Raw genomic sequence first — 26,414 nt, forward strand, 5'->3', positions numbered from 1 at the left:
CCATCGTGTGTTAGAAAATGTCATTGACTCTGCTCTGTTCTCACATGGGCTCACTCGGATATTATCCAGAGTTTTTACTTGGGGGCTGGCAGGAGAAACTGTGGAGAATACAGTATATGCAGCAACTGACTCAGGAGATTATCTGGAGTTCAGTGCGTGTCTGAAACCAGCTCCAGAGATTAACGTCCATGGTTGTGGTGCGGACATGTTCAACACTCATCATGGATCTGATCAAACCTGAAACCAACGTTCATACGTGCAGCCATCCTCCTTGATCCTCCGCCCATGACGTTTAGGACCCAACAGTGGAAAATATTTTTGCACATTTGGACAAAGGATAGGTGCTGTTTTTCTGGTTTGGACAGTCTCTGTTCTAATGTTCTAAGCCCTTTCACCCAGAAATGGGGCCACACAGCCGACAGTGGTAAACATGCTCCTTACATAACTGTCATTCTCCTGTCACACATCATTCAGCTATTGTGTGCTTCTGTAAGTATGAGCGAAACTATGTTCCACTGCTCAGAGACGTCTATTCATCATGTGCTCAAGTATCTGACGTGAAAAATCTTCTGTATGCAGCTTGGCAAGTGGACTTGAGAAGCCGGGGATAAAAACCACCGACCCTGGTGGACGACCCGCTCTACCTACAGAGCCAAAGCCACCCAATGCGTGTACATCTAAAAGAATGGACTTGAACTTAAAAATTCATTACATTTGATCGACTGAAAAGAGGCATAGAATTGTTCCCAATCAAAATGTCTGATGAGTTCAGAAAGCCTCAGCAAATTACAAACACTCACGTGCTCTCAAACCGAAAGACAAAGCTCTTAAATATAGAAACATTAACAAAGATAAACGTCACACAATGAGGATATTTTGTGCCATGAACCTCAAATATGAACCATTGACCTCCCACACAGATTTCAATGTTAACTGGGGCCAGCATGTTCAGGAGAAAACTGAAACAAACAGATTTTCTAACTATTTCCAACATTTGTGATGCCACAAACACAGATTTCACAATTTCTCTGTAGGAAGGATATCGGTGAAATGATAAGTATCATGAGTAATAGAGTTTGAGATGGGCCTGTTTGAACCGGCTGTAACAGGAAGACCAGTTTTTCGAAACAGAAGCCCCCAAATGAGCGTTAAAGACACAAGATATAAGCTGTGTCCCAATTCTGGGGTCGTGGTCTACGTGGCCCACGAAGGAGGCGGTCATCGCGGGGCCGCATAGATCACGAGGACTGAACCGAAATGAGACGGTCTGGTTTATGGAGGATTTCCTTGATCGGCATCACCAGCTGGTCTCGCACATTTGGAGTTGCCCATGCAGTTGGACACAACGAGAACGTTTTTATGGCCCTTGGTTTTTTGATCATACTGTTAGCGGTTGAGTTGCCGGCACCATAACCTCTTTGAAAGTCACCAAAGTGCAATGAATCCTGGGATAGCTAAGGTCCAAAAAAGGATCCACCGGTTGGAGCCTTCATATCTTGGGGATGAAATGAAGCACACATGGAGGAAGCTTCAAAATGGGACGGTCCAGTCGCGCCGCCGTGACGCTATTGGTTTTCAAATGCAGCCTCTGAAGAATGCGGCCCCTGCATTGTGACACAGCTGTAAACATCATTGCACACAATTCATATTCCACATGATCATCTTTAGCTAGTTCAGTAGGCACCGGGATGTAAGTAGTAGTGTGAGAAACCTTCACTGTAGAACCTGTATGAACAACTGCGCAACCCAGCATCTATTTGTCAAACGTGTGAACATGCAGCCACGCAACATTCCAGAGAACATAATCTTCTCTGTAATGGGAGTCGAGCGTTAGCGTCAATTTACTTGGAAAGGCAGGTGAGTTTTTTTTTCTATAGAGCTTCCAGATAGTTTCATGAGTGATGAGTCTTGTAGTAACAATGGCTACTGTACACACTTCAGCAGCACCAGCACTCGTCATTGTCGCTTGATTTCGTAATTAATCTTATCTCAAATCTTTAATCTCTGCTGTGTTCAAACTCGTACAGCTGTTGTTATTTCTGACGTGACTGAACTAACCTCGACCCCTTTGAAACACTCAGAACTTGACCTTCCTGTCCAGCTGCAACCTTTGAACATTTAAACATTTTGAAACGAAAACTATTGTGAAGAAAAATTCTTCACAATGAAAATAATTGGTGGTTGCAGCCCTTCTTGAAATACTGCGACACATTCACGTACATATGAGTAAACATAGTGGTGTTATTATTTCATTAAGATTTTGCTTAATATTAACTTTTGAGCTTTTTTATTTATGAGTTTGAGTAGATAATCACCTTTCTTTGATCCTTTCCTATCATCTTCCTTTCGGAGGTAAAATCTCTCGATATCTCTCTCTGTATATTGTTAATTTGTGCATTGAATTCATGTCGTTTTACGAGACGCTTATGAAAATAAGACGCGTTTCCTCGTTGTGTCTCAACTGCCCCTTTAACAAAGTGAACAATAGGCCATTTTCAGGTTGTCAGTGGAAAATCACTCATCCATTCTCAAACATTCTTCCGTCTAACAACAACACACTTGACAAGTGCTAAAAGATGAATGATGTAGGGCAGCACAATCTTGTGTGAGTTTCTTTATGTAAAACTGGTCCAGGCTTTAACGTCAAGAAGCGCATGTGTCGAAATGAAAGTCATGGCTACCGCAGATTGTTTTCTCAACAAGCCAGAGGGTTCATTGTTAAAATGTTGTTCTTCAACCTCGACTGCGACTCAGCTGGAAATATTTGACTTTGCAATCCAACACAATCACGTGGCAGCTAAATGCAAATTAAAGACTTTACACACAAAACACATGATGCGTGTTTTCTTAAAGATTACACTACCCCACATTAACAAAGTACCTAAACTGTGCTTTGAGGTACTTAATTACTAATCCATATATATTGTTGTGTATATTGTTATGTATCTTTTATGTTGGTGTATTTAAATTCTACTTGCAAATCTGAAAACATCCTCCACCACTGGATATATTCACTTTGCTGGTTAAATCATTATGTTTTAGATTTTTCCAAATGAGCAGCTTCATATTGTGCCTGCGGATGAAACCTCAGCCACACCCCGTGAGAGCGGCCTATAAAGATTGAGGAGCCGAGCAGCTGCCGTCACACTGCACCAGACTCCTGGAACAACAGGTAAACTCCTCTGGTCTTTTTATTCTCACCAAACTTATTTGCATCTGATTTATTCCTCAAAACACTGATTATTTCTGTGTATTTTCAGATTTGAACTTCAACCTGAGAGGACCGGCATCATGACTCCTGTTTTCCTCCTCCTCCTCCTCTTCTTCACTGCAGTAAGTTTCAACACTGGGATCCTGATGTTACACTGTCCTGTGAAAACCAGGCATCTTCACATTATCAGCTGAAATAAAAATCATCTCTATTACGAGCGTGGTGACGACGTGTTTGAGAAATAATTGAATTGTTTTTCAATGAGCCTTTAAGTTTAAAGAAAGCTGGTGCAAAGGGTCCGTAAAGGAACCTCCACAATTTCAGATAGGAGATTTTCAAACAGCATCTGATGTGTAACGTTGTGGCTTTGTGTAGCAGTATGCAGCTGATGAAGCAAATGAATTGGGTGAGTTTAATAATGGAGAGTTTTCCACATGTTAACGTTAAAAATTATTCTGCTGCCACTTGTTTCTGATATTTCCTGTGTTGACCTGCAGACGAATCTCCAGCAGTCTCTGATGTCCTTGAAAAAGTCAACGATGGCTTACGTGAGAAAGAATTTCATATGGTCCAACTTTTCTGCCCGAAATAGAAAAACCTGATGACTGAAATAAAGTGATACTTGAACAGTGACAAAAGTTAGATCGCTCTTTAGTTTTGGTATGAAAATGAAAAATGTGTAAACCTCCAGATTCTGTGTCGTTGTTCTTCAGGAAATCTGGTCTTTGGCGACATTGCGCAAAATGTACAGCGGAACGCAGACCCCTGCACATCCACTGGCTGCGCGTGGCCTAAAAGAGGAAGCTATGTCCGAGTGCCAGTGGCCATCTCCTCCAGATACAGTGAGTCTGATCCACAAAAAAAACCGGTCTGGTCAACGTCAGCTTTGTTTCCAGTAAAAACTAAAAAACGTTCCACAGCGGTCGAAAAGAGATTATCGCACAAAAACTAAATCCTTCAGTAGAAAAGCTGCGTTGTCTAAGTACATCTATATTTTTGAGATGCTTTTACTTCTTCTCAATGTATTTCATATCTAGTTTTAAAAAAAAGTAATAATATGAAAGCATTTGTTTTTTTCTTCCACTAATCATCTCACATTCCCTCAGATTTATCTGCTGACCCTCTAATGAGCTATTTGAATGTTGGGGTATTCTCACACTATTGTAGTTTTACTTTCATACTCCAGAGTTTACTTATTATTATTTAGGTTTCATGTCATTTTAGAGGAGGAATATCAGAAGATCAGGCTATGACCTGCGTTAAAATGAAAAATTTTGACATCAACTCATGTTATTGACTTTTTCACATTAAATAATAACTTAATTATCATAATACTGGCTATATTTTCATAATATTGACTTTTTTTTCTCATTATTTTATGACTTTATTCTCATATTATTTATGTTTTCCTCATTAAATTACAGTATTTTACTCATAACATTGACTTTTTCCAATAACATTAGAACTTCGAATAAAACTTATCTTCTTATATTGACTTTTCCCCCATGAAATCATGACAATATCACCAAGTTCTGTGTTTAGAGATATTTTGAATTGAATAAGAATGATCTGAAAAACTGTGAATGTAAGTTACTGCACTTTGAAGGATGGTCTACAGAACACGCAGCTCGTACTTTGTCTCCGCAGCCACTACAGAGCGCAACATCATCATCAGAAGCCTGGTGTCCTTCCACAAATACACATGCATTCGCTTTGTGTGGAGACGCTGGTATCACAGGCATTACCTCTACTTCTACTCTGGATCTGGGTAGGAACACACACTCAGAGGCTCTGTGTACTGAGTTGCGCTTCAGCGAACCTCGAATTGTGTCTTTGTTTACAGCGGCGTAGTCACTGCAGGTCACTCTTCCAGTTTCAGAGAGAAAAGCTGCCTCCAACGTCACCGCATGCAACAAACAGCTCATTCCAAACAAGCAGGTTTAGAACAGATGCTGCACTCGTGCTGTTAAAGCCTCAACGTTCAGTCTTAACCACAGTAAAGTCAGGTCAGGAAACAGGTTTCTGTTTGTAACGGTCTCGGCAGGGATCGAAAACAGGATGTTGTCCCGGTGATAAAGGTTTCAAATCAGACAACACTTGTGTCCTTCTAAAAGCCAAATGGATAATGTGACCTCTTTCTTATCTGTAACTTTTCTATATGTCTTTTACAATAATTTCCCTGTGTGTGTGTCAGGTGCTGGTCGTACGTGGGCCGTCAGAGTAGAGGACAGGCTGTCTCCCTGAAGAAAAACGGCTGTTTGTACAAAGGCACGGTGCAGCACGAGGTCCTCCACGCTCTGGGTTTCCACCACGAGCAAGTCCGCTCCGACAGGGACAAATACATTCAAATCCTCACCAACAACATTATTCCAGGTGAGCTCATCCACAACAACCTTCATTCCACGGTGCCAATTTCATCTGTTTGTGCCATGGACTGTAAATGAAGGTGGAGGACGCGTCTCCACTTCCTCCCTTGGCCCAAAAATTAAGACAAAATATCCTGAATATTAGCCCTGTAGATCGTAACGTTGCCAGACGTACGGCAATAGTATTTGTACTATCATTTTCCCCTTTGCACGATGTACAATCAATCCTATAGTCTCATAATTTAGAAGTTCTAATAATCAGTATATAAAATGTGGATCCTACGTCTGTGTTTACGCTTGTTGTGATGTCGTACGTGAATATGGACCAAAGCCTCTTTCCAGCCAATCATACTCGGAAGATGTATAAAACACCGACAGCGAATCAGAGGTGGAGCTTGAACTTTCTCACCAGTATGAACCAAGCTTATGTGCGTTTTTTAAAATAATCTTTATATAAGTAGTTTTTTCACATGGTAAGATTTGCGGGCGGAGTCAAGGATTTGTTCGCCTTAACATTGGCTGTTTTGATTTATTGTTCAAATCTTTATTTTCTTGGCTACGACTTATGTACGATAGTTTTCCCTGAAATATAATAGTTTTAAGCCGCTTCTACAATACTTCTAGCAACGCCATCCAACCCATTAGGGTTCATCCTCCGGGGATCATGAATATCTGCACCAAATAATCAATTCAATACTTGTGGAGATACTTTCTCTCAGAGTGGTTACATACTGAAGAAAAGGTGAAAATGATAAAAACTCAGTTTAATTTAAAATGTCTCTCTCCTTCTGCAGGAAAGGAACACAACTTTGATAAAGAGAACACTAACAACTTGGCGACTCCCTACGACTTCAACTCTGTTATGCATTACAGCAAGTGAGTCTCTGTGTTGGTTTATTCATCATCGTCATTGAAGCTACTTGAGTGAGACGAATTTTTTAAACAGATTCTGTGTTTTGTTTATTTACTTGTTTCTTGAATCTGATCAAATTATTTTCATGCATATACAACACCCGCCTTGCAGCATAATGATCAACACTGATGCAGTGAATGTGTTTTTCTAATGTCGGTGAATAACAACAGAGCTAATGAACTAAGACAAAAAACGTTAATGTTGTGTTTGGCTCCTCTTCAAAGATACGCCTTCAGCAAAAACAGAAAGCCAACCATCCTCGCCAGGAGCGACCCCAACCTCGACTTTGGAAGGGCCAAATCCATGAGCTCGAATGACGTCGCCCGCATCAACAAACTTTACCGATGCAGCGTCTGAAAATTAAACTGGAACCCATCACACTGCTAACGTAAGTGAGGACGCAACAAATACATCCCACTAGGAGAACAAAGTAGAAACTGAGTGGGAATATCAAATCTTTTTTTCTCCCCCAACCAGGAACGTGTCGACCTCCAGAGAATTCAACAGGATTTCTGATGTAGAGCAACAATAATATCCAAAAGCAGCAGGACACGTGACAGGGATCTGACGTCTCTCCACACGTGTACATTAGCTTCTGTTAGCAGTTGGTTTTCATGTATTTCTGCAAACTCTATTGTTCATCTGGTATCAGAATTTATAAAAAAAAAAAAGAATTTGATCTTTGTTTAATGATTTTCTCACGATGATTGGGTGATGGGTTTCCTCAGAACTACCAGGCAGTGAAACAGGCCTGAAACAGTCTGAACAAATCGAGGGGCTGATGTTTGCTGTGATGGATCATTCGTGAATTGTGAAAGCTGTTTTTAAATATTCAGTAAAAACTTCATTTAATGCTCATTGTGTGTGGAGCATCAGCAGCGAGATAAACAAACACATCTAATTTGTGCTAACAGTAATAATCAATAACATTATTAAGACAGCCTGGGTCAAACGTCTTTGATTTTTGTGGGTTTTCCTTTTTTCCAGACTACTAATCATTGTACTGTGTAATCATTTCTACACTGGACTATTTCCACAATAAAATCACAACAATAAACGTGTGTCTTTATTCCCACCAAGAGGAGGCAGTGTTCCGTCACTCTCCTGACGTCACGGGTTGCTCTCCTCATCCTGCCGGTGAACGACAAACTTCACCTCAGTTTTCAGTTTGTTCAAAGCTCCATGAATGTTCACAGAAATCAGACACATATAACCAATAACAAGTTTCAGGAGATGATGTCGGAGCAGTGAGAACTAATCCGGTTATAAAGGAAAGGTTAGGTTTATGTTAAAGTCAGGGTTCGGCATTCAGTTGTGATGGTTAAGGTGAAGGTTAGGGGGTGGCAAACACATTATGCCTGTGAGTCGCCATTATTTTTACGAACTCTGCTAAATGCCATTCCTCCAAAATACTTCCACTAACTTGTTGATGTCACGATTAAAGTTTGACACGTCACTCCTTTGCCGTAGGTGTTAAATCATTTTGATAACTGGTGTCTTTAATTAAATCAGGTAAATGAATTTTGAAATTTTTTACACACTTAATTTTGTACGGCTTTTATTTATTTGCTTCTGTGTAATGTCGTCTCCTTTTTATATTCTTTTTATTTTGAATCACTGCTTTTGCTTTTACATGATGTTGTCATCACCAGCATCACTGATGAAGAACCAACTCACAATGACTCAGCCATGAATTAATATGACAACAAGATGTTTTCAGTAGCATCATCTGCAGCCTTGTGTATTGATATGACAGAGATATTTTTGTATTAAACAAAATATACAGTAGACACAGTTAATGATAAATTAGAAGGTTGTATTAGAGAATAGGCAACACTTTTATTTTATCTTATTAATCTCTGCATCCTGGAATAACTCCCCCCAATGGACTGCATCTATTTACCGGTTTTATTTACTTCATACCAGAAGTTAATTTCAGGACATAGAGTTCATCTCCGAGCACAGAGATCGCTGCAGGACAGAGACTCTTAGGTAATCATATCATACAAGTACTTTTACTTTTAACATTTTCAAAGCAAGTACTTACTTTGCTCAAGTCAAAAGTGAATGTATACTTTTATTTCAGTACATTTTTACCTTTTAGTTTCTACTTTTACTTAAGTAAATCAAAGTAAGAGTCCTTCCTCCACCTCTGCAGTTATCCTTGTACAGACCAAAATGCCTAAACTAGAACTCTCAAGGCGAAGGATGGTGTTTTCGAAACTTTTCATTCATAAGAAAATACTTTGATGTAATTCAACTAATATATGAAAAGTTGGATTCAGATAAGAAGGGATGATTATTAACTTAATTATTAATTAATTATTATCTATCTTTAAAGGCCTTGTGCATATTAATTTAATATTATTGCCCTAGATAAACAGGACACACCTCGTTCTGGTAGATTTTAGGTCTGCTTATACTTCATATGAATAATAATATATTTTAAAAATTAGATTTGTCTTCCACATTTGACCCCCCCGACTCAAAACCAATGCTAACTTGTATTATTACCATAGAATCACACCTCCTCCTAGTAGACTTAAGTGATTCTCATATTTTTAAATAAAATATTGATATTGAGAAAAAAATCTAAAATTCTGAAAAGTTATTGTTGTAAAGCTTCTATTTCACGACTCTAAACCAGTGTGAGATTGTTTTGTTACAGATAAACTCCTCTTCTTGAGAGACGCTCAGATTTAATATATTATTATTTAATATATATATATATATATTATGTTATATACATATTTTCTCTGATATTTCACGCGCAGTGACAGCAGATGACCGGTCAGGTGACAGTCACGTGGGCCAGTCAGCTGATGCTAACGTTAGCCTCTCGGTTCTTCCTCCCGCAGCGGACTCGGATCTGACGCCGGACAGGATGCCTTTCTCCGAGCTGTACTTTAACGTGGACAACGGATACCTGGAGGGGCTGGTCCGGGGCTTCAAGGCCGGGATCCTGTCCCAGGCGGATTATCTGAACCTCGTCCAGTGCGAGACCCTGGAAGGTGAGTTCGCGCACGGCTAGCGGCTGACGTGCTAGCTAGCCACCGGGGCTAATCCCACGGGCTAACCTCAGCTGGCGTTAGCGGTTAGCTCCCGCGCGTCAACGCCTATGTCGCGTTTAATCGTGCGATTCAACTCCTCCAGTCACCGAGTCTGACACCAGTCATTTGTTGTAGTTTCATTTTATACGATCAAAACGTCGTTCTGTACGCCCGCTGCAGCAGCTAGCATGATGCTAACCCCCAGCTAAGTCCAGGGTTGTGTCGTTCATTGGGTCATTAAAGGGGATTTTTCTTTTAGGAAGAGGAAGTGAAAGCGCAGCAGGAAGAGGTTCTACCTGGTTCCCTTTACTGTGAGGGAACAGCTCGTGCTCCGCAGCTCGAGCTCCGGTGGATGAGTCAACGAGCAGTTTAAAGATCGAGCTGTGACGTTACTGCACTAAACTGTAGTTCTGACAGTTCTTCAGACATGTGACGTGTAGAGGATCATCTCTGTGTTTTTATACTGTTCAACTACATATAGTTAACATGTGTTTCACGTGCACATCACCAAACCCCACTGAGTGAAACACGTCAGCCACACAGGACATCCATTCTCACTGATCACACCAAGTATGAATGGTAATTGTGTGTAGTGGCAGATCATTCTATTATAATATATTCAATTGTTATTATAGTTATCCACCGAACTTGTTTTGTGAGATTCCATTCAGTATTACTGCTTCAAAAATGGCTGACAATGAAATATGATGGATTCAAATCAATTAAATCCCATCATACATTATATCAAGGCACTTAAGACCTTTTTTAAAAATTAAAGAGAAACCCGACAGTTCCTCCAACGAGAGCAACCGAAGGGAAATAACAAAAGTTCCCTGCTGTGCCTAAACGTTAAATAAGTATTTGTTTGACGAGCACTGATCAGAAAATGTCTATGATGATTGTGTCTCCCAATGCAGACCTGAAGCTCCACCTGCAGAGCACAGACTATGGCAGCTTCCTGGCCAATGAGGCGTCTCCTCTGACCGTGTCCGTCATTGATGACAAGCTGAAGGAGAAGATGGTGGTAGAGTTTCGCCACATGAGGAACCAGTCGTACGAGCCGCTGGCCAGCTTCATGGACTTCATCACGTAAGCTTAAGGCGATAAATACGTTGTTGTGTTTCCACTCTGTCCGTTTGCAGGATTACAAATAAATACTGCCTGAATAACCAGGACACAGAAGGATGTGGTTTGGTTCAGGGGAAAATGTATACAATTTGGGTCCAGATCCAGATAAAAGGCCGGATCTAGGAATTCACTTTGTCTGCGTTGTTCCCACAGAGTTCATTCAATCCATGCTGGTAGTGGGTTGCATGCACACATTTCTCTCACAGGTTACAGATTGTGAGTGAAAGGTACAAAGACTCAAGAGTGAAAGACACGTGCTCACATGAGAGAAACCAGCATTAAAGCCATTTGTGGGTACGCACACAACGGCAGCTGTAACTATGACTAAGACTACACTGCAAGCATGTGGCAATTAGCTCTGCACACGGCTATACAACACAGCAAAACACCAAGTCAGACATCTCTTATGTCCTTATGAGAAGTCTTAAATCTTTTTGCTTCATTATGAAACTGCTCGCCGCAGTTTAGATAATTAATGGGAAGCGCTGCTTTGACATGGTGAGAGATAGGGCGTTAGCCTTGGCGGAGATATGTGCTCTCAGAGCGGCCTTCTAGTCTGACTGTTAGCAGCGTCACATAATAACGACTGCACAGATGACCACGAAACCTGGTGGAAGGATGTGTTGCAGTTCAGGGAAGAACCCATTAACGTGACAGTTTTACAGTTTTTACAGATAGTAATTAATTGACCAAAAAATGACCAAACATTCAGAGGATAGACATCGAGGTGTGTGTGCAGCTTGATTGAATTGGAGGAGCATGTTGGGCCTTGGCGGAGGTATCAGCTCTTCTCACATTCTTGTTTCTAGCTTTGCGTTACAGGGACAAGTTGTTTAACATTGTAATGAAATTAATTTAGACCAGTGGAGCGAATTTAATATGAATTTATGGTATACAATCGCTACATGCTGGTAGAATGTTAATGTTCATTTGAAATGGATCTAACTCCACACAGACGAGCTGACAAATCCTCTCCTGTTCCCTCCTCAGGTACAGCTACATGATCGATAACGTCATCCTGCTGATCACGGGCACTCTGCACCAGCGGGCCATCTCTGAGCTGGTGCCAAAGTGTCACCCGCTGGGCAGCTTCGAGCAGATGGAGGCGGTCAACATCGCCCAGACCCCCGCCGAGCTGTACAACGCCATCCTGGTGGACACGCCCCTGGGTATGTGGCGCCATACAAACGCACACTTCCTAAGACAGTGTAAAAAGTCGTAATGTTACATCCTGAACAAGAGATGCACCAAAGCTTATAGAAACATTCAAAGTTACCTTCTGTTGATTTGATGTAAAGGTTCTTTTCAGCTGCATTCTTCCAGGACTGTATATCTGAACAGGACTTGGACGAGATGAACATTGAAATCATTCGAAACACACTATACAAGGTAAAACACCGCATGATCGTTGTGAAGTACTTTCAGAGTGCTTTACAGAAGCTAAGGCAGGATGATGTGAAATGCAATTAAGAGATATAGTAGATTTTATTGAGAGAAAATAGACAAATATGAGATAAAAAATCCTAAGAAATAATATATGAATTACAAAAGATCCCCCTAAAAAACTGGAAGTTTCAAAACCTTGCAATTTGTAATATGTTGTGTAATTGATATAAACTGTGTTGGTTGCACCACTGAGATTATATTTTTAATAATAAGCTGTTTTTACTGACAATTTGATTTGAGAACAGATTTAGCTTTTTTATTTTAATGTGTAAAGGGATTTTGAAAACACTAAAGGATCGAACATGTGTTGTTATTATATTATTATTATTATTGTTGTAATTGTAGTGTGAGTTTCCTTCATTTGGTGCCTCGATCTTTCAGGCTTATCTGGAGGCGTTCTATAAGTTCTGCTCTAACCTTGGAGGAACCACAGCAGACACCATGTGTCCTATTCTGGAGGTGAGTCTCTGCCCTGCTCCTATAGATGAATTTACATGTTCCGAGTAGTTTACATGTGAGCAGCAGCGGGCGTGAAGTTCACAGGTTGATGTGTTTTGCCTGTGGATTAAAGTCTCAGTTCACGTTGTTCTTCTTGTCTCTGCCGCAGTTCGAAGCCGACAGAAGAGCCTTCATCATCACCATCAACTCGTTCGGAACCGAGCTGTCCAAGGAGGACCGTGCCAAGCTCTTCCCCCACTGTGGCAAGCTTTACCCAGAAGGCCTTGCTCAGCTGGCCCGTGCTGACGACTACGAGCAGGTCAAGGCCGTCGCTGATTTCTATCCTGTAAGTCCAAAAAACCTTTGGCCTGTAAACATCAGCAGAGCATTTCAACATAAACCGCAGCTCCTGAAATGTTATTAGTAGTTTTCGTACAGTCCACCAGAAAAAGTGAATCCAGCCTCGTTTGTTTTTAATTATTAGTCTGTGTCTGAACTTGTCCACGTCCTCAGGAGTACAAGCTGCTGTTTGAAGGCGCCGGCAGCAACCCTGGAGATAAAACACTGGAGGATCGCTTCTTTGAGCACGAGGTGACACACATCATCACACACACAATGCATGGTGACTGTAAATATAGACGACGCGTCTCTGCTTCCTCCCATTGTGCAAAACAGACAAAATCCAGAGGTCGCCATCTTATCTTGAAGTTATTTGGAGCCAGAGCCTGTGCAGAAGTGATCGTGGTTTGGAGCCTGATTCCACTGATAGATGCCTGAATAATTTAAACCAAACACATGGGACATGTATTGATTTGATAAGAATTACCAGAAACAGCAGACACCATCTTTGAGAATATGTATTTGGTGTGTAATTCTGACAATTTTATTTAGTCCATGTCCCATCCACTAACATGTAGGAGCCAGGGTTTATGACGTATACTGCAGCATGCCTCTAGGGGGCAGTCCAGATGATTTCGCGTCACTTTTGGTAGCTGTCATGTCGTCCATCTTTACGTACACTCAATGCTCCAGACCAGTGTGTTGACGCGTTATTGTGCTAACACGCTAAACAAAGATGGTGGCCATGGTAAACATTGCACCTGATGACTGTCAGGTTTAGTTAGCTTTGTCACTGTTAGCATGCTAATGTAGCATTGATCTCGACCAATTGCAATTCGGTCTCATCTGTCAATCATGACGTCTCAGCCCGTTTCTATATCATCAAAAGTTAGAAGAAGTAACTAAATGACGGAAACTACTACTTGGACCTTTTAGCTCTGTCCATGTCGCCTTTGCTAACATGGAGGAGGCGAGGGAGCCGTCACGCTGTCCGTCTCCAATTTTAAGTCCCTGACTTTGCATTTTAGAACGGCTGCTCCTCCTTCACAAACACACTTGTTGCTGAGGCGCTTATTTGAATAAAGATTGTTCAAAGGGTCAAGTTCAGTAGTGAAGTTAATGATATTTGACGAGTGAATGACAGAAATGTGGTTGAGTAGCTCGTGCTTTGTTGTTAATTGACACTTGAATGACCAAGTTGGCGTTGGGCTGACAGATTAAATTCCCTGAGTTCAATAGACGCTTGGATGGTGTGTGAATAATAAAATGGGCACTGAATCGGGTGTGGCGGCGCCGGTGTGCAGAACAATGGGTGATGACATATTGACACATGTCCGCTGCTGTGGAAGGTGTGTGTTTGTGATTCTTGGCTCGGTGCTCTTTGTGTACTTCATCTCCTCGTGCACTTGTCCCCGTGTTGTGTCTCAGGTGAAGCTGAACAAGCTGGCCTTCCTCAACCAGTTCCACTTCAGCGTCTTCTACGCCTACGTCAAGCTGAAGGAGCAGGAGTGCAGGAACATCGTGTGGATCGCAGAGTGCATCGCCCAGCGGCACCGCGCCAAGATCGACAACTACATTCCCATCTTTTAAGCCTTCTCTTCCTCCCTCTCTCAGTCCTCCTCCTCTTCCTCCCATCAGCATTTCATTCAGTCTTTCGTCTTGCGCGGCGTCTCCGCTCACAGCTTGGTGTTAAAGATTGATGCTACATTTTGTCCATTCTTCACTCGTAGGTGCGAATTGGTTCTCGACGCCTGAGTTTGTTTGTTGTCATGTGACTCCCCGTCAGGCTCATTGTTGCTAAAAAATAAAACGTATAATCAACTTAAATACAAAGTTTAACGAGGAAAATCAGCTCAGGTGGTTGGTGCTTGTTTTAACGAGCTAACAAGGTAAAGGAGGCGACTGATTTGACTTTCAAACAGTCGCCTCTCACTGTCTAAACCTGATGACACACAGTGTGGTGTTTGAACACCAACCGCCTTTCTAAGATCAGACTGATGAGCAGGAACATGAAAGAGCTGAAGTTGAATTAACTACGATTTCCACTTATCACCGATCAGCATCGTCTGACCTTCAGCTCGTCAAAGCAGACATGAAAACATTCCTTTGCTCGGTGTCAGTCTCTATATAACATATTTATTTCTGTTTTTGTGTGCGAGGTTTTGTCGGCATGTTTGGTCATTACTGTGGTTTACTCCCCCAAAACCTAACAAGTGAAATGTGTGAGCCCTGGATTGTGGTTAGATTTAAGAAAACAGGAGCTTCTGGTCGACGTCTCTGTTCCTGTGTGAAGTTTGTCAATAAACGTGCTGGAATGAGGCAAAATCTTGCGAGTATATGACAAACGTAATGTTTAAACTACTAAAAGAAGATGAATAGATATTTAAAGATGACTGTATGATTTTGTTTTTCTTATGCTGTAAAAATGATGTATTGATTTATTTCTGTTTCTTGTGAAATGTCTATTGTAAATGTGGTTGAAGAAATAAACTGCACCAACGCAGGTCTATAGAAATGACTTTGAAACTAATTTATTCTGGGGACTTGAAGAAAAAAAAAGTGTCATCACAATACCCAGTTTTTATAAAAGTAAGTAAGTCGAAAATCAATAAGAAAGAATGCAATTTTTTTTAATATTTCCACTGGAAAATGTCAGCGTTTGAAATCTTAACATGTTTTTCCTGCGGCTCGTTTAACAGTTGAGTTCTATGTGGGGCCCTCCAGGTCCCTTTTGCCCTGGGCCCCCAAAGTCCCTTGAAACGCCCCTAAGTTCTGCATTTAGCAGGACTCAATACGTCCGTATGAAATTTAAATAGTTGAGATATTTTCCAACAAACGCTTCTCCGGCGACGTTTGAAAATCCCCTGGCAGCCTGTGAATTTAAATAAAGATCATTTGAAAGGGCTTTTTGCCGCAAAAATCTGAACTTTACTTTTTGTTAATGAAGATCCACACACTATCTCAGCTGGTGCATATTAAGCTCAGTTTTGTGGCACCAGGCGTTTGTATTTACTGGATCAAACTTGATCAAGACTCAGGCCCTTAATGATTATGACTCAGTTGAACGTATGAAACACAAAGTTTTGTTTTATTCTCATGTGGGTACTCGAGACATACGCGTGTCTCAGCACCGGCTGAACTCTCTCCAGGTTTAATGAAGTCTAATCAGGCTGTTGAGCTGCAGCTGCAGGATCCGGCCTGTGAGTAAACCTGCGGCTCCTCAGACCTGCTGCTGCTACACTCAGAATCAAACACATCCAGACATGACCCTTCATCTGAAAACCAGCGCTCGGCTCTTTGACCTGCACGGCACTGTGGGCCTCACAGACTGGGACCTGGACAAGGAGCTGAAGCTGGCAACCATCTCCGACCAGTTTTACCACGGTGACGAGATTTTCTTTCTTTTGTTTGGCAGAGAAAACCACAGAGGACAGAAACACAGATCACCACAGAGAAGATTCAGAATAAACAAGTTCCACTTCACATTTGCATTCAGGAAGAAAAAGAAGTTTAAAGTCTGAATCAGCAGTTTAAAGTTCAAATGTGGAAAAACCTGTGATGTTTGTGTTTCACTGTGGCTGACAGATGAGAAACTGGTTGATCAGTACGTGGTGCAGAGGCCGTCAGTCAGAGCCTCGAGGAGGAAAGATGAATTTGTTTTCTACGATAAGACATCAGGTAAGTTGAGAGGAAGAAAAACCGAGGCGAGACGTTTGTCACTTTACAGCTGCAGGACCGACCTGATTCAAAAGCATGTTTTCTGTTTGAGAAACTTTTAATTCATGGAACATTTTCACAGAGGTTACACTGTGATTGTGGTTTTTCCTGTTCAGTCCACTGTTATTTCTTATTTTACATTAAATGATCTGCCTCAGTTATATTGTTAATGTGACTTGTTCCATTATTATTAAAAGGTATTTATCTGAACTCTTCCCTTTTATTAGAATCCTGTTCTGCGTTGCTCAGTGTTTGTAGGTTTGTTTTGTCCCATCAGGTCTAAAGTAAATTTACTTTAAAAGTTTAAAAGTCTGCCATGTTTTCTCTTCGTTTGTCCGTCAGACACCTTTGTGAAGCCGAGTCCGTGGCTGCTGGTGAATCCAAACATCGTCTGCCCGATCCCACACGGACCACGTGCAGCAGATCATCAGCTTTCCTGTGAACCTGCAGAGGAAATCCAAACGTCTCTGCTGAGTCCTGCAGACAAACAACATGCAGCCACAGCGGAGCTCCACGTGTTTGCCCTCCAGGAGGAACTGCTGCACCCTGGTTCCACTGAGGACATGGTACAGTCCTTCAGCACTCACTCTGTTCTCTGAGCTTCACAGAGTAGATCCTGCCTCGACCTGCATCTACTCTGTGAGATGTAGAAATCCCCCCACTGATTCCACAGTCTGTCTGTTTGTGGAACGCGTATCTCACAAAGCGTTCATCTCATCAGCTTCACACTTGGATGGTTTATCGTAAATTGCCTGAGGACGCAGAGTATCGAGTTTGGTGTGATTTGGACTCAGGATATGTTCAATATTGGCAATAAACTGAATCAATCGCTCTCTATCGGTCGGGGGGGGCGGAGGGCTGAGATAAACACGTCTTCTTCTACGTTGGTAACTCGTTCAAACATCGGATCAAAAATCGTCACCATGTTGTTTTCATAGTTTGATTATTTTTATTTCACACGCTGACACAGACGGATCTCTGTCATGGCAACAACGTTCATAGAATCTCGTCTCTCCTTATCAGGTTATCTTCAAAGTAAAAGCACAACATTCATTTTGTTGCTGTGTTGCTTCATATTTAGCTGAATTATGCAGCTTTTATTTTGAAAAGTTGTGAACTTGGGTCAGAAGATTGTGAAGAAATAACATCAGTTCAGTGAATCGTTCAAACTTTACGTACATTTAACTAATAATATCGTCACCAGGCAGGATGAACACAAAGTTTTCGAGCTTCACTCTGCACCATAGACTGTTTGTACAAAACTCTGCACACAAACTATGTGAGTGTTTTCAAGATCAAGGATGAAGACGTCTCCCGTCGACCGGCCAAGAACAGGCGCAAGGGGAGGACCACCAAAGTCAGGGTGAGGACATCAGACCTGTGATCCACCAGGTTCACTCAGTGAGGAGCCGCAAATGTTTTCATATCTTTCAAACTCATTCAAACTCTTACTGTGACAGATGAGCAGCTCAGGTTGATTCTCAGGAGTTCACTCTGCAATCAGCATTTAGTAATATTTGGACACTAATTGAATTGAGCAAAAAAAAAAAAAAAATACTACGCTACACAAACACGAAGACAGTCTTGAGGAAGTAGATTCGTTGTTATGCCCCTGCGCTTGCGCCGCCTAGTGGTGGTTGGCATTGTTTTTCGGGTTTCATTCCTCTGAACACAAAATATCATAAACACCTTCAGAATATTTCTTCAAATTTGGTTCAAGTGTTCAACTGGCCTCAAGGATGAACTGATTATAATTTGGTCAAAGGTTAAGGTCACTGAGACTTTGACTTTGCCTCGTGAACACGTTATCTTAAGAACGCCTTGAGAGAATGTTTTCAAATTTGGCTCAAATGTTCACTTCTACTCACTGAGTGATTAGATTTAGGTCTAAGGTTAAGGTGACCTCTGGAAGATGATATCTCAAGTCTGTATCTAGCGAACCAGTTGTTACTTAGACTCATGAACTGATTCAAATTCAGTGGTCAAAGGTCACAGTGACTTCATGAGTCTGGGAAAATGTCTTTTGACTAAAACTGCACAGGTGGCATAAAACCACAGGGCAAACATGCAGACATGTAAATGTATTGTGCTTTTCAAAGCGTGATTTCAAAGTGTTGAGAAGTTCATACTTTCCTGAAGATCTCGTGTTAGTTTGAGCCGTAATGGCGGCGTCTTGCACGTTTCTTCCAGTGCTCTGGAAATGTCGTCAGATAAATCCACACACGCAACGTAAGTGGAATTAGTGATGGGTTTTATTTTTCACCTTTTTATTGCAGGACAGTAAGAACCTTACGCCAGAATGCTGGCCCCGTCCGCCGGTGAATTACTGCATCCTCATCGCTTTGGCGCTCAACAGCAGCCACAGCGGGAGCCTGAAAGTCCAGCAGATTTACAACTTCATCAGGTCATTATGTGATCGCGTGTTAAAATGCGCCCAACGGTTTTATGTGAAGGTTAAAGGTCGTGCGCCATGAGATTTTCCAGCATTCATTCTGTTTACCAATTGGAAGGCACCCAATCAGACATTTTAGAGGAGGCTGTTAGGAAAGAACTTTTTAAAGAACGTGTGTCGTCTCTAATGGTGGAGTTGCAGGATTCTAACATGTTGCACCATGGCCTGTGTGTGTGTGTGTGTGTGTGTGGGGGGGGTTTGAGCGCCCCCTGGTTCCTCATAGTCCTCTCTTTCCGTTTCCAGAGAGCACTTCCCCTTCTTTCAGACGGCTCCTGACGGCTGGAAAAACACCATCCGACACAACCTGTGCTTCAGCAACAGCTTCCGCAAAACCTGCAACCAGCTGCGCAGAGACGAGAAGAGGAAGTCGTGTTTTTGGCACCTGACTCTGGACGGACAACGTCGGCTGCATGACGAGATCCGAACGCTGACGCTGGAATCGTCCAAGCAGCTGGAGAGGAGCATGTCGCACCCAGGTGGGGGGGCGGGGGGGGCGTGAAGGAAACTGTGGGTTGATCATCTGTGACTAAGATTTCTAGTCACAATGTTTACTAATGGTGTCTTTTCTCTTTGTTTCAGATATAATTCAGAGTTTGCTCTGAAAGCATAATGCATAATAAAGCTAAATATGCAGAATGTTCTCTTGCAACTTATTTAATTTTCATTAATATTTGAAGATCCATAAGGAATATTTTTGATTTATTTACCAAAAAAGTGGATTCAGGTGAAGATGTTTAATTTAACGTCCCTTTGAATAAATTCATTATTTGTGTTTGTCTGGTTTCGTTGGAGCTGCTTTTTATTTTACGTTTCTTTAATGCAAACAATTTTAGTTTCTCTTCACCAGTTATTTGTTTTACAAGCTATTCAGCTAAGCTACATAGCTACAGGTGAGTTGGCCTGAATGCTCACAAACATTGCGACTGCCGGCTCTTCGACGTGGCCATGTTCAGCCGAACGTAGACGAACATGTTATTACTTAACTGATACAGGATTCTTGACGTACGTTGGTAGAAAATCATATTGGCTGATAACTTTCTTTACGTAAATGAGAACAAATGTTTAAAATCCAGCTCACTTGCATTTCTTTCTTCAACTAGTTCAGTGAAGCTAAACTACACAGAAGCTGAACTGGAGAAAACGGCTTGTTTATAAAATGTAATTAGCAAAATGACGTGGCAGCGATTTCGAACCCAGTTGTCGACGGCTCCTGGAGTTTATCCGCTACGGAGCGCTGGTCGCCTGTTCATTCAAACTTTATTAATATTGGATCACGTGTCCAACAAATTCAGCCCTGCACTTTTTCTGGCCATGAACAAAACGCACGACAAACGCACGACAACCAACACGATGATATTTGAGATATTCGAGCCACATACAGAGACGTCTGGAACTAAACCGATGTTCTGTGCTGGAAAAACAAAACGATTCAGCATTTTCAACCTGAATCTCTTGTCATTTATCGGATGAGATATAAACGTGTATGAGTATCTGTGCAACCGACATTAACAGTGACTTGTTACATGATAAACTATTAACTTTCATTATTAAAAATCCTGTCTGTACTGAGTTTTCTGAGAAAAACTAAATGTAGGCTCAGTAAATTCAGTTTCTTCTCTTGGAACAGATTAATTTTTTGCCATGTTCAGTTCAGCGTCTCCTAAACTCACGTCCCTCAGAAAGTAATGGCACCATAAACATGTTTTATTTTACGGCTGAACGCAGGTCAATAAATCCCAAGCAGCGTTTTCTAACTTTCCTGCCGACGTCTCGCATCTCCTCGTGTGACCAGGGCGGCCGAACACGACCACCATGCAGCAGCTTTCATTTGCCTGCGACCCGGCGTCTCGAGTCATAATGTTTTTACTGTGTCAGGTCTGTAGGTAAATCTCTGGCTCATTTGCCAAGAGTCAAATGGTTTGTGCAGCTGATAGTTGACCTGTGAGTGTCTGCTCGTCAAATGAATGTCCAGATACAAAGCAGTGAGTCGTACAGCTGAAAGTTGGAGGCTGATCGAGCAGCAGCGGCGGATCATCCCTGAAGACGTCTCACATCAGGTAACGACGCAGGCCGACACCTCTTTGTCAGTTATTGGCTGTTTTTAGCAGATTAAGACATTTTATTGATCCTATGCTGGAGAAAATCACTTGCAGGAGTAAACTATATATCACGACCAAAAGATGAATCCAGGCGTGCATTTGTAACCTTAAATACCAAAACGTGATTGGCCGTGGGCTTCCTCAGGTGATCCTGGGGTCCACGACTGACCATGTAACCTAAAAGTGGATATATAGATATCGTAGATATTTCTAATTTAGACGTCATCCATCTCCAGATATAACTTAATTATTTGCCCGAGCACCGTTTCCTTCAAAGAGCAGCGGATGATTGAGGATGTAAAAATAGTTTTGTTGCTTTGTTTGTGTGTTTGTTAACCTCACGACACACAGACGCACATATGGTTTAATAACACAATGATGCTCTCTGTCCGGCAGCGTTATCGTGATGATGAAGAGCGGCCTCTCTGGGCCCTTCCTCCTCCTCCTCCTCCTCTGCACTCCTGCAGAGTCTGGACTGGGACCAGTGCTGAGGAAACATTATGATTATTACCGAACGTTTCATTACACCTGGCAGGAAGCGCAAAGCTTCTGCAGAAGGTGAGCTTCTCTTCTCAAGTCACATGATTGTCAAAAGCAATCAAATGCTTTTATTCATCTATGGCTGCCTACTGATTTATGTTTCTTTGTCACATGGACGTGTCATGTTTTCAAACGTAACCTGTGATGCCCATGTTCGCTGTAACGTGTAGCGACAAATAAATCAGACTTATTCAAAGTGAAGCTTGAGTGTAAAATTAAGAAAGTGTTAAAAAGGATAACATCAAAGAAAATTGTAAAAACAAACCACAACCATTAAAATAGTTTAAAATCATGTATTTAAAGTATGTCTTGTAAAAAGTATGTTTTAAGCAATCCATTTAAAACAGGTACTAAGGAATGTGTAATGTCCTCAGGGCCCTGGTGACCCTTAGTTAGCAGCCTTAGTTAGCAGCCTTAGTTAGCTGCCTTAGTTAGCAGCCTTAGTTAGCAGCCTTGATTTAGGAATTATTGATTGGAAGATCTTAGATCATAGTTTGGAGAATTTGGCGTGAATGGCTCCGTTGTTTAACCGAGGGCCAGAACGTGCTGAGCTTTAAAAGTTTTTAAAATATCTTAAATTTAACTGGCAGCCTTTGACGGGAGGTGAAGACTGAGAGATATGGAGCCTAAGCTTGGTGTAGTTTAAAATGGCCGCAGACTGACTGACTGGTTCATGTAAATAAATCACTGCATCGTCCAGGATGTAGAAAAACAGGAGAAAGGAAAATGTAACAAACGAGTAAAACCTCACGTCCCCAAACATCTGTTGCTGTTGGTGTCACTTAGTTTTTTGTGTATTCGGACTCGTCGCTGTGCGAATACCAACTTTGATTCTTCTTCTCCAAACAGCGCATACAACCGTGACTTGGCCATCATGTATTCACAGGCGGATTCAGACGGTCTGAACATTAAGGATTATTACGCGTGGATCGGCCTGTTCAGAGAGAGGATCAACTTTTCCTCTTGGACTCACTGGATCTGGTCGAACAGAGATGGAACCAGCTTCAGGGCCTGGGCACATGATGAACCCGACTCCAGTGACGGCTGCGTCCATGTTTCTTCTGACGTGATCTCAAGGTGTGGTTGTGTTTTCTAACTGCTGAACAGTTTCTATGCATGAAGGAGGTGTTTGACATGTGATGTGTCCAGTGCATCTAATTCCATTCAGTACTGATAAACTCCGTCAGTCCTGGATCAGAATTAAACTTCGGCGCAGATTTAGATGGAATCCCTTTTCTCTTCATCAGGTTTTCTTGAAACTAAAAGCACAACGTTCGTCTTGTTGCTGTAATGCCAAACATCAAGCTGAATAACAGAGCTTTTATTTTGATAAGTTGTGAACTTGTGAAAAAAATAACAGCAGCTCAGTTAATCATTCACATTTGTATATAAACCACACACGTGAACAGTAATAATGAAAATTCTGTTTGATTTGATGAAAAACTTTGACTATATAATCTTCAGTGCAGATAACTTTGACAGTCAAATCTGATCCAACCACCCCCCCACACACACTCCGCCTGAGTGGATTCAAACAAAACCCTTGTTATGGTCGGCACCTTCTCTTTCACGGTGATTATATCTCTATGCAACCGATGTTTTTTTTGCGGTGGCCTAAAGAAAGACGACAGTCACCGAGATAAGAAGTTGTATCGAGTCGCGCTGTGTTCTGATAAAACTGGTAAAACCAGATTGAAGTTGAAATCCAGAGAGATCAAATAAACATGTACAAAAGAATAAAGTGATTGAATGCATCAAATTTCTCCACTGTAATTCAGTTTATTTTTTTCTCTTCAAAGTGTTTACGGAACCACCTGTGACCGATATTATTTCTTCATCTGTCACGACCCCCACGACGACCATTACCATTACACGTTTATACCTCAGTCCAAGACGTGGTCGGAGGCCCAGACGTACTGCAAGGACGTTCACACCGATCTGTCAACTTTCAAAAAGGGCTCCGACCTGGAGAAGGCGATACTTCCACAGGACTTTCCTGTCTGGACGGGACTGCACAGAGACGGTAAAACACAAACCAGCCATGTTTTCATGAACTCTAATGGGCTCAGTGGACAAACTGGAACTCATCCACTACTTGTTCATGTGTGAAAGAGAAACTCTGGAGAAAGTCTGAAGACATCTTTGTATACTTGTAGGAAAACAAAAATAAAAAAGGTCGTCCCATCTTTTATAAGTATGATTTGAAAAAACCCTTTTAGAGGTTTAATAGTATTTATAGACTTTATTTTTCTGATAGCTATCTTGTATTTCTTGTAAAAGACTTGTGCTACAAACTTAGTCCTCCAACTATTAATTAATTATTCTTTATTTTAACCGTATAAGCTCATGGAGCGGCTGCATTTAGGATGAGTCACAAGAAAACGTCGCTGGCGTGTTTCAGAAGTGCTTCACTAAACTAATCACGGGTGTTTTCCATAAGCACAACACATAATAAACCAATTACAGTGTCATCTCTCCTATTTAAAAGCCAGATGCACTTTCATAATGGCAGATTGATATTTTAACAGCTCCATTTGATAATTGCTCCATCGTTTCTGCTGCTGTCTGTAACAGACTGTGCCTTCGCCTATGAAAGCACATATTGCACCTGATAATCCGTCTTTGAAACCACAGTGAAACGCGGCACTAATGACTTCAGACCAGGTTTTATTGGTCAGTCGTACGTTCACTTCCCGTCGCCCTACGATGGCCATGTGTCTACGCGCCTGACGACGCCCATATGTGCTCAGATGGACGCACGAACATTTGCTATTCAGACATTAATCGATAATGACATAAAGCTAGCAAAGACACTTGGTGCCGCTTTGTCTGGTGTAAGAAAAGAGCCCAGCGCCTTCAAGTCGGCCACTTTTACTTCCCTCTTAATGAAAAGCTTTGAAAATCCTTGAGGACACAAGAAGTTTAGAAAGTGTTGAGGTGAATAAATGTCTTAATTTCAGCTCTTAAAACACGTTATTTGTTTCTTCATTTCTTACTCTGGGGCTACATCCATTCTGCGATGTATTTTGTTTGAAAATGGCATTTTTTAAAACAAAAGTTTTACGCCCAAACATTTTGGCTTCGAGGCAGCAAAAGGCTACGGCGTGAGCGCAGAGACCCGATCAGAAAGCTGTTGTGTCCTCGTAATCGTTTCCAACAGTCTCCATTTCAGCAGCTCTAAAACTAGTTAATGTGCAAACCAGGCATATCTATAGCAGTGTGAAAATGAAGTGATGTGGATGCAGCTGTTCATTGCTGTTCAATTCATCAATTTTCTAACAAAAAATAAACAGGCAGATGTTCACCTCGTCTGCCTTGCTAAACTTCCCCCATCTGTCCTGCAGAGGGAGCGTGGAAGTGGAGCAGAGGCTTGTCGGAGTACAGACGTTGGTCAGCAGCTGAGCCGAGCAACAACAAAGGCGACTGTGCCTCCATCTCTTCTCTGGGTAAAAAGATGTCCGCCAGAAACTGCTCCACCCGCTTCCCCGTCCTCTGCTACTGGGACAACCTGGTCCTGGTGAAGGAGAACAAGACGTGGGAGGAGGCGCTGGAACACTGCAGAGCGCTCAGGGGGGGGAACAGGAACCACGAGCTGGTCAGCGTGCAGCCTGGACAGGAGCATAGCTACATGATGAAGAGGGTCATGGAGGCCGACACTGACGAGGTGGGTTTCAGCAACATGTTCTGTGAGCTGGAATTAACTTTACGAAACAGGGAATTTACAAATATCAAACCTAAAAGTTGGGGTTACTGCTCCTACAGAAGCTCCACCCCCACATCCATCACCTCGTCCTCCCTCGTTAGCATAGGAATGATGATGACTCGTTTGAGATGTAACAGTTGATCCACGTTTTTAATAAAAATCGCTCCAAGAAAGATCAGCACACTGTTGATGACCGTTCACGGGGGAATCGCGGTTTCCGATTCAGAGATCTCTGTCTCGCAGTAGCATGAAGGCCCTTGTTGCTGATTTGCTGGAACCGTGTTGTGATGTTCGGGTCGTCCAGCTTTCTTTCTTTTATTTGTTTGATTTGTTTCTACTTCCAGCGCGCACACAGAACGTGCAGTCATCGGACCGTGGTGAGATATTATTATAACCCTACTTTAATGTTTTAAAAATCAATAGTATAAAGCGTAATGGTCGACCTTGTTTAAATAGCTTTTACAACGGTGGGCTGTCGGGAAAAGGTTTTGCAGCATGTGTCATCCACGGAGCTTTATCGGTTGTTTCTTGTCCTCAGGTGTGGACAGGCCTTCGATTCCTGGCCGGTGATTGGTTGTGGGTGAACGGGGCAGTCTTGTTGTACTCTGGCCTGCCCGTCTGCCCCCTGGAGCAGCAGCACTGTGGAACCTTATCCAAGCAAGACACCGGCAGCGTCGAGATCAGAGACTGTTCGGAGACAAGGAACTTCCTTTGTTACACCTTTTAATGACCTTCAACACCACCAGAATGTTCTGCTTCCACCGCCTCTGTCCAATGACTCAGTTTGAGTTTTGGATCTTTAGATGCTAGATGTCAAACTGTATTTACGGAAGACTTCGATGAAACTTCTTCTAAAAATGTTATTTTAACTCAATCTCATCTTCCATCTCAGCTTTGTAATTAGGACATTAGAAAACCCTTAAAAAATAAAATTGAGAGCTGCTGTCTAAAGCCTCCAGTTTGACGTCTCTTGTCCGGCGCCATCTTGGTTTTCTTTAAACCAGAAGTAACC

General features: G+C 42.0%; 4 protein-coding genes across 5 annotated transcripts; all 4 read left to right on the top strand.

Annotated features, from left to right (window-relative positions):
- The first annotated feature begins 3,115 nt into the window (after positions 1–3,115).
- LOC118113492 (hatching enzyme 1.2) lies at positions 3,116–7,547 on the top strand. Of its 2 annotated transcripts, none has more exons than XM_035163256.2 (10): positions 3,116–3,172; positions 3,261–3,333; positions 3,587–3,617; positions 3,709–3,759; positions 3,925–4,053; positions 4,859–4,979; positions 5,406–5,584; positions 6,372–6,453; positions 6,715–6,878; positions 6,968–7,547. In XM_035163256.2, the coding sequence occupies exons 2-9, from the start codon at positions 3,292–3,294 to the stop codon at positions 6,845–6,847; spliced, it is 768 nt and encodes a 255-aa protein (XP_035019147.1). In that variant the 5' UTR covers positions 3,116–3,172; positions 3,261–3,291; the 3' UTR covers positions 6,848–6,878; positions 6,968–7,547. The 2 variants fall into 2 exon arrangements, with proteins under 2 accessions (XP_035019147.1, XP_035019157.1); XM_035163266.2 differs by having other exon boundaries at positions 3,145–3,172; positions 3,590–3,617.
- Positions 7,548–9,282: 1,735 nt separating this feature from the next.
- LOC118111492 (V-type proton ATPase subunit d 1) lies at positions 9,283–15,409 on the top strand. The gene is made up of 8 exons (XM_035160146.2): positions 9,283–9,501; positions 10,458–10,629; positions 11,659–11,837; positions 11,978–12,057; positions 12,496–12,573; positions 12,722–12,898; positions 13,066–13,143; positions 14,320–15,409. Exons 1-8 carry the CDS (start codon positions 9,375–9,377, stop codon positions 14,479–14,481), a joined length of 1,053 nt encoding a protein of 350 aa, XP_035016037.1. The 5' UTR covers positions 9,283–9,374; the 3' UTR covers positions 14,482–15,409.
- Positions 15,410–16,013: 604 nt separating this feature from the next.
- Positions 16,014–19,696, top strand: foxr1 (forkhead box R1). Its single transcript, XM_035160157.2, has 7 exons — positions 16,014–16,275; positions 16,477–16,569; positions 16,951–17,174; positions 17,903–17,971; positions 18,885–19,012; positions 19,304–19,536; positions 19,640–19,696. The coding sequence occupies exons 1-7, from the start codon at positions 16,155–16,157 to the stop codon at positions 19,660–19,662; spliced, it is 891 nt and encodes a 296-aa protein (XP_035016048.1). The 5' UTR covers positions 16,014–16,154; the 3' UTR covers positions 19,663–19,696.
- Positions 19,697–22,573: 2,877 nt separating this feature from the next.
- Positions 22,574–26,266, top strand: LOC118111244 (putative C-type lectin domain family 20 member A). Its single transcript, XM_035159679.2, has 4 exons — positions 22,574–22,776; positions 23,499–23,722; positions 25,044–25,363; positions 25,941–26,266. The coding sequence occupies exons 1-4, from the start codon at positions 22,574–22,576 to the stop codon at positions 26,127–26,129; spliced, it is 936 nt and encodes a 311-aa protein (XP_035015570.1). The 3' UTR covers positions 26,130–26,266.
- The last annotated feature ends 148 nt before the right edge of the window (positions 26,267–26,414 follow it).

Source organism: Hippoglossus stenolepis, chromosome 1 (genome assembly GCF_022539355.2).
Source record: "Hippoglossus stenolepis isolate QCI-W04-F060 chromosome 1, HSTE1.2, whole genome shotgun sequence".
Taxonomy (NCBI): domain Eukaryota; kingdom Metazoa; phylum Chordata; class Actinopteri; order Pleuronectiformes; family Pleuronectidae; genus Hippoglossus; species Hippoglossus stenolepis.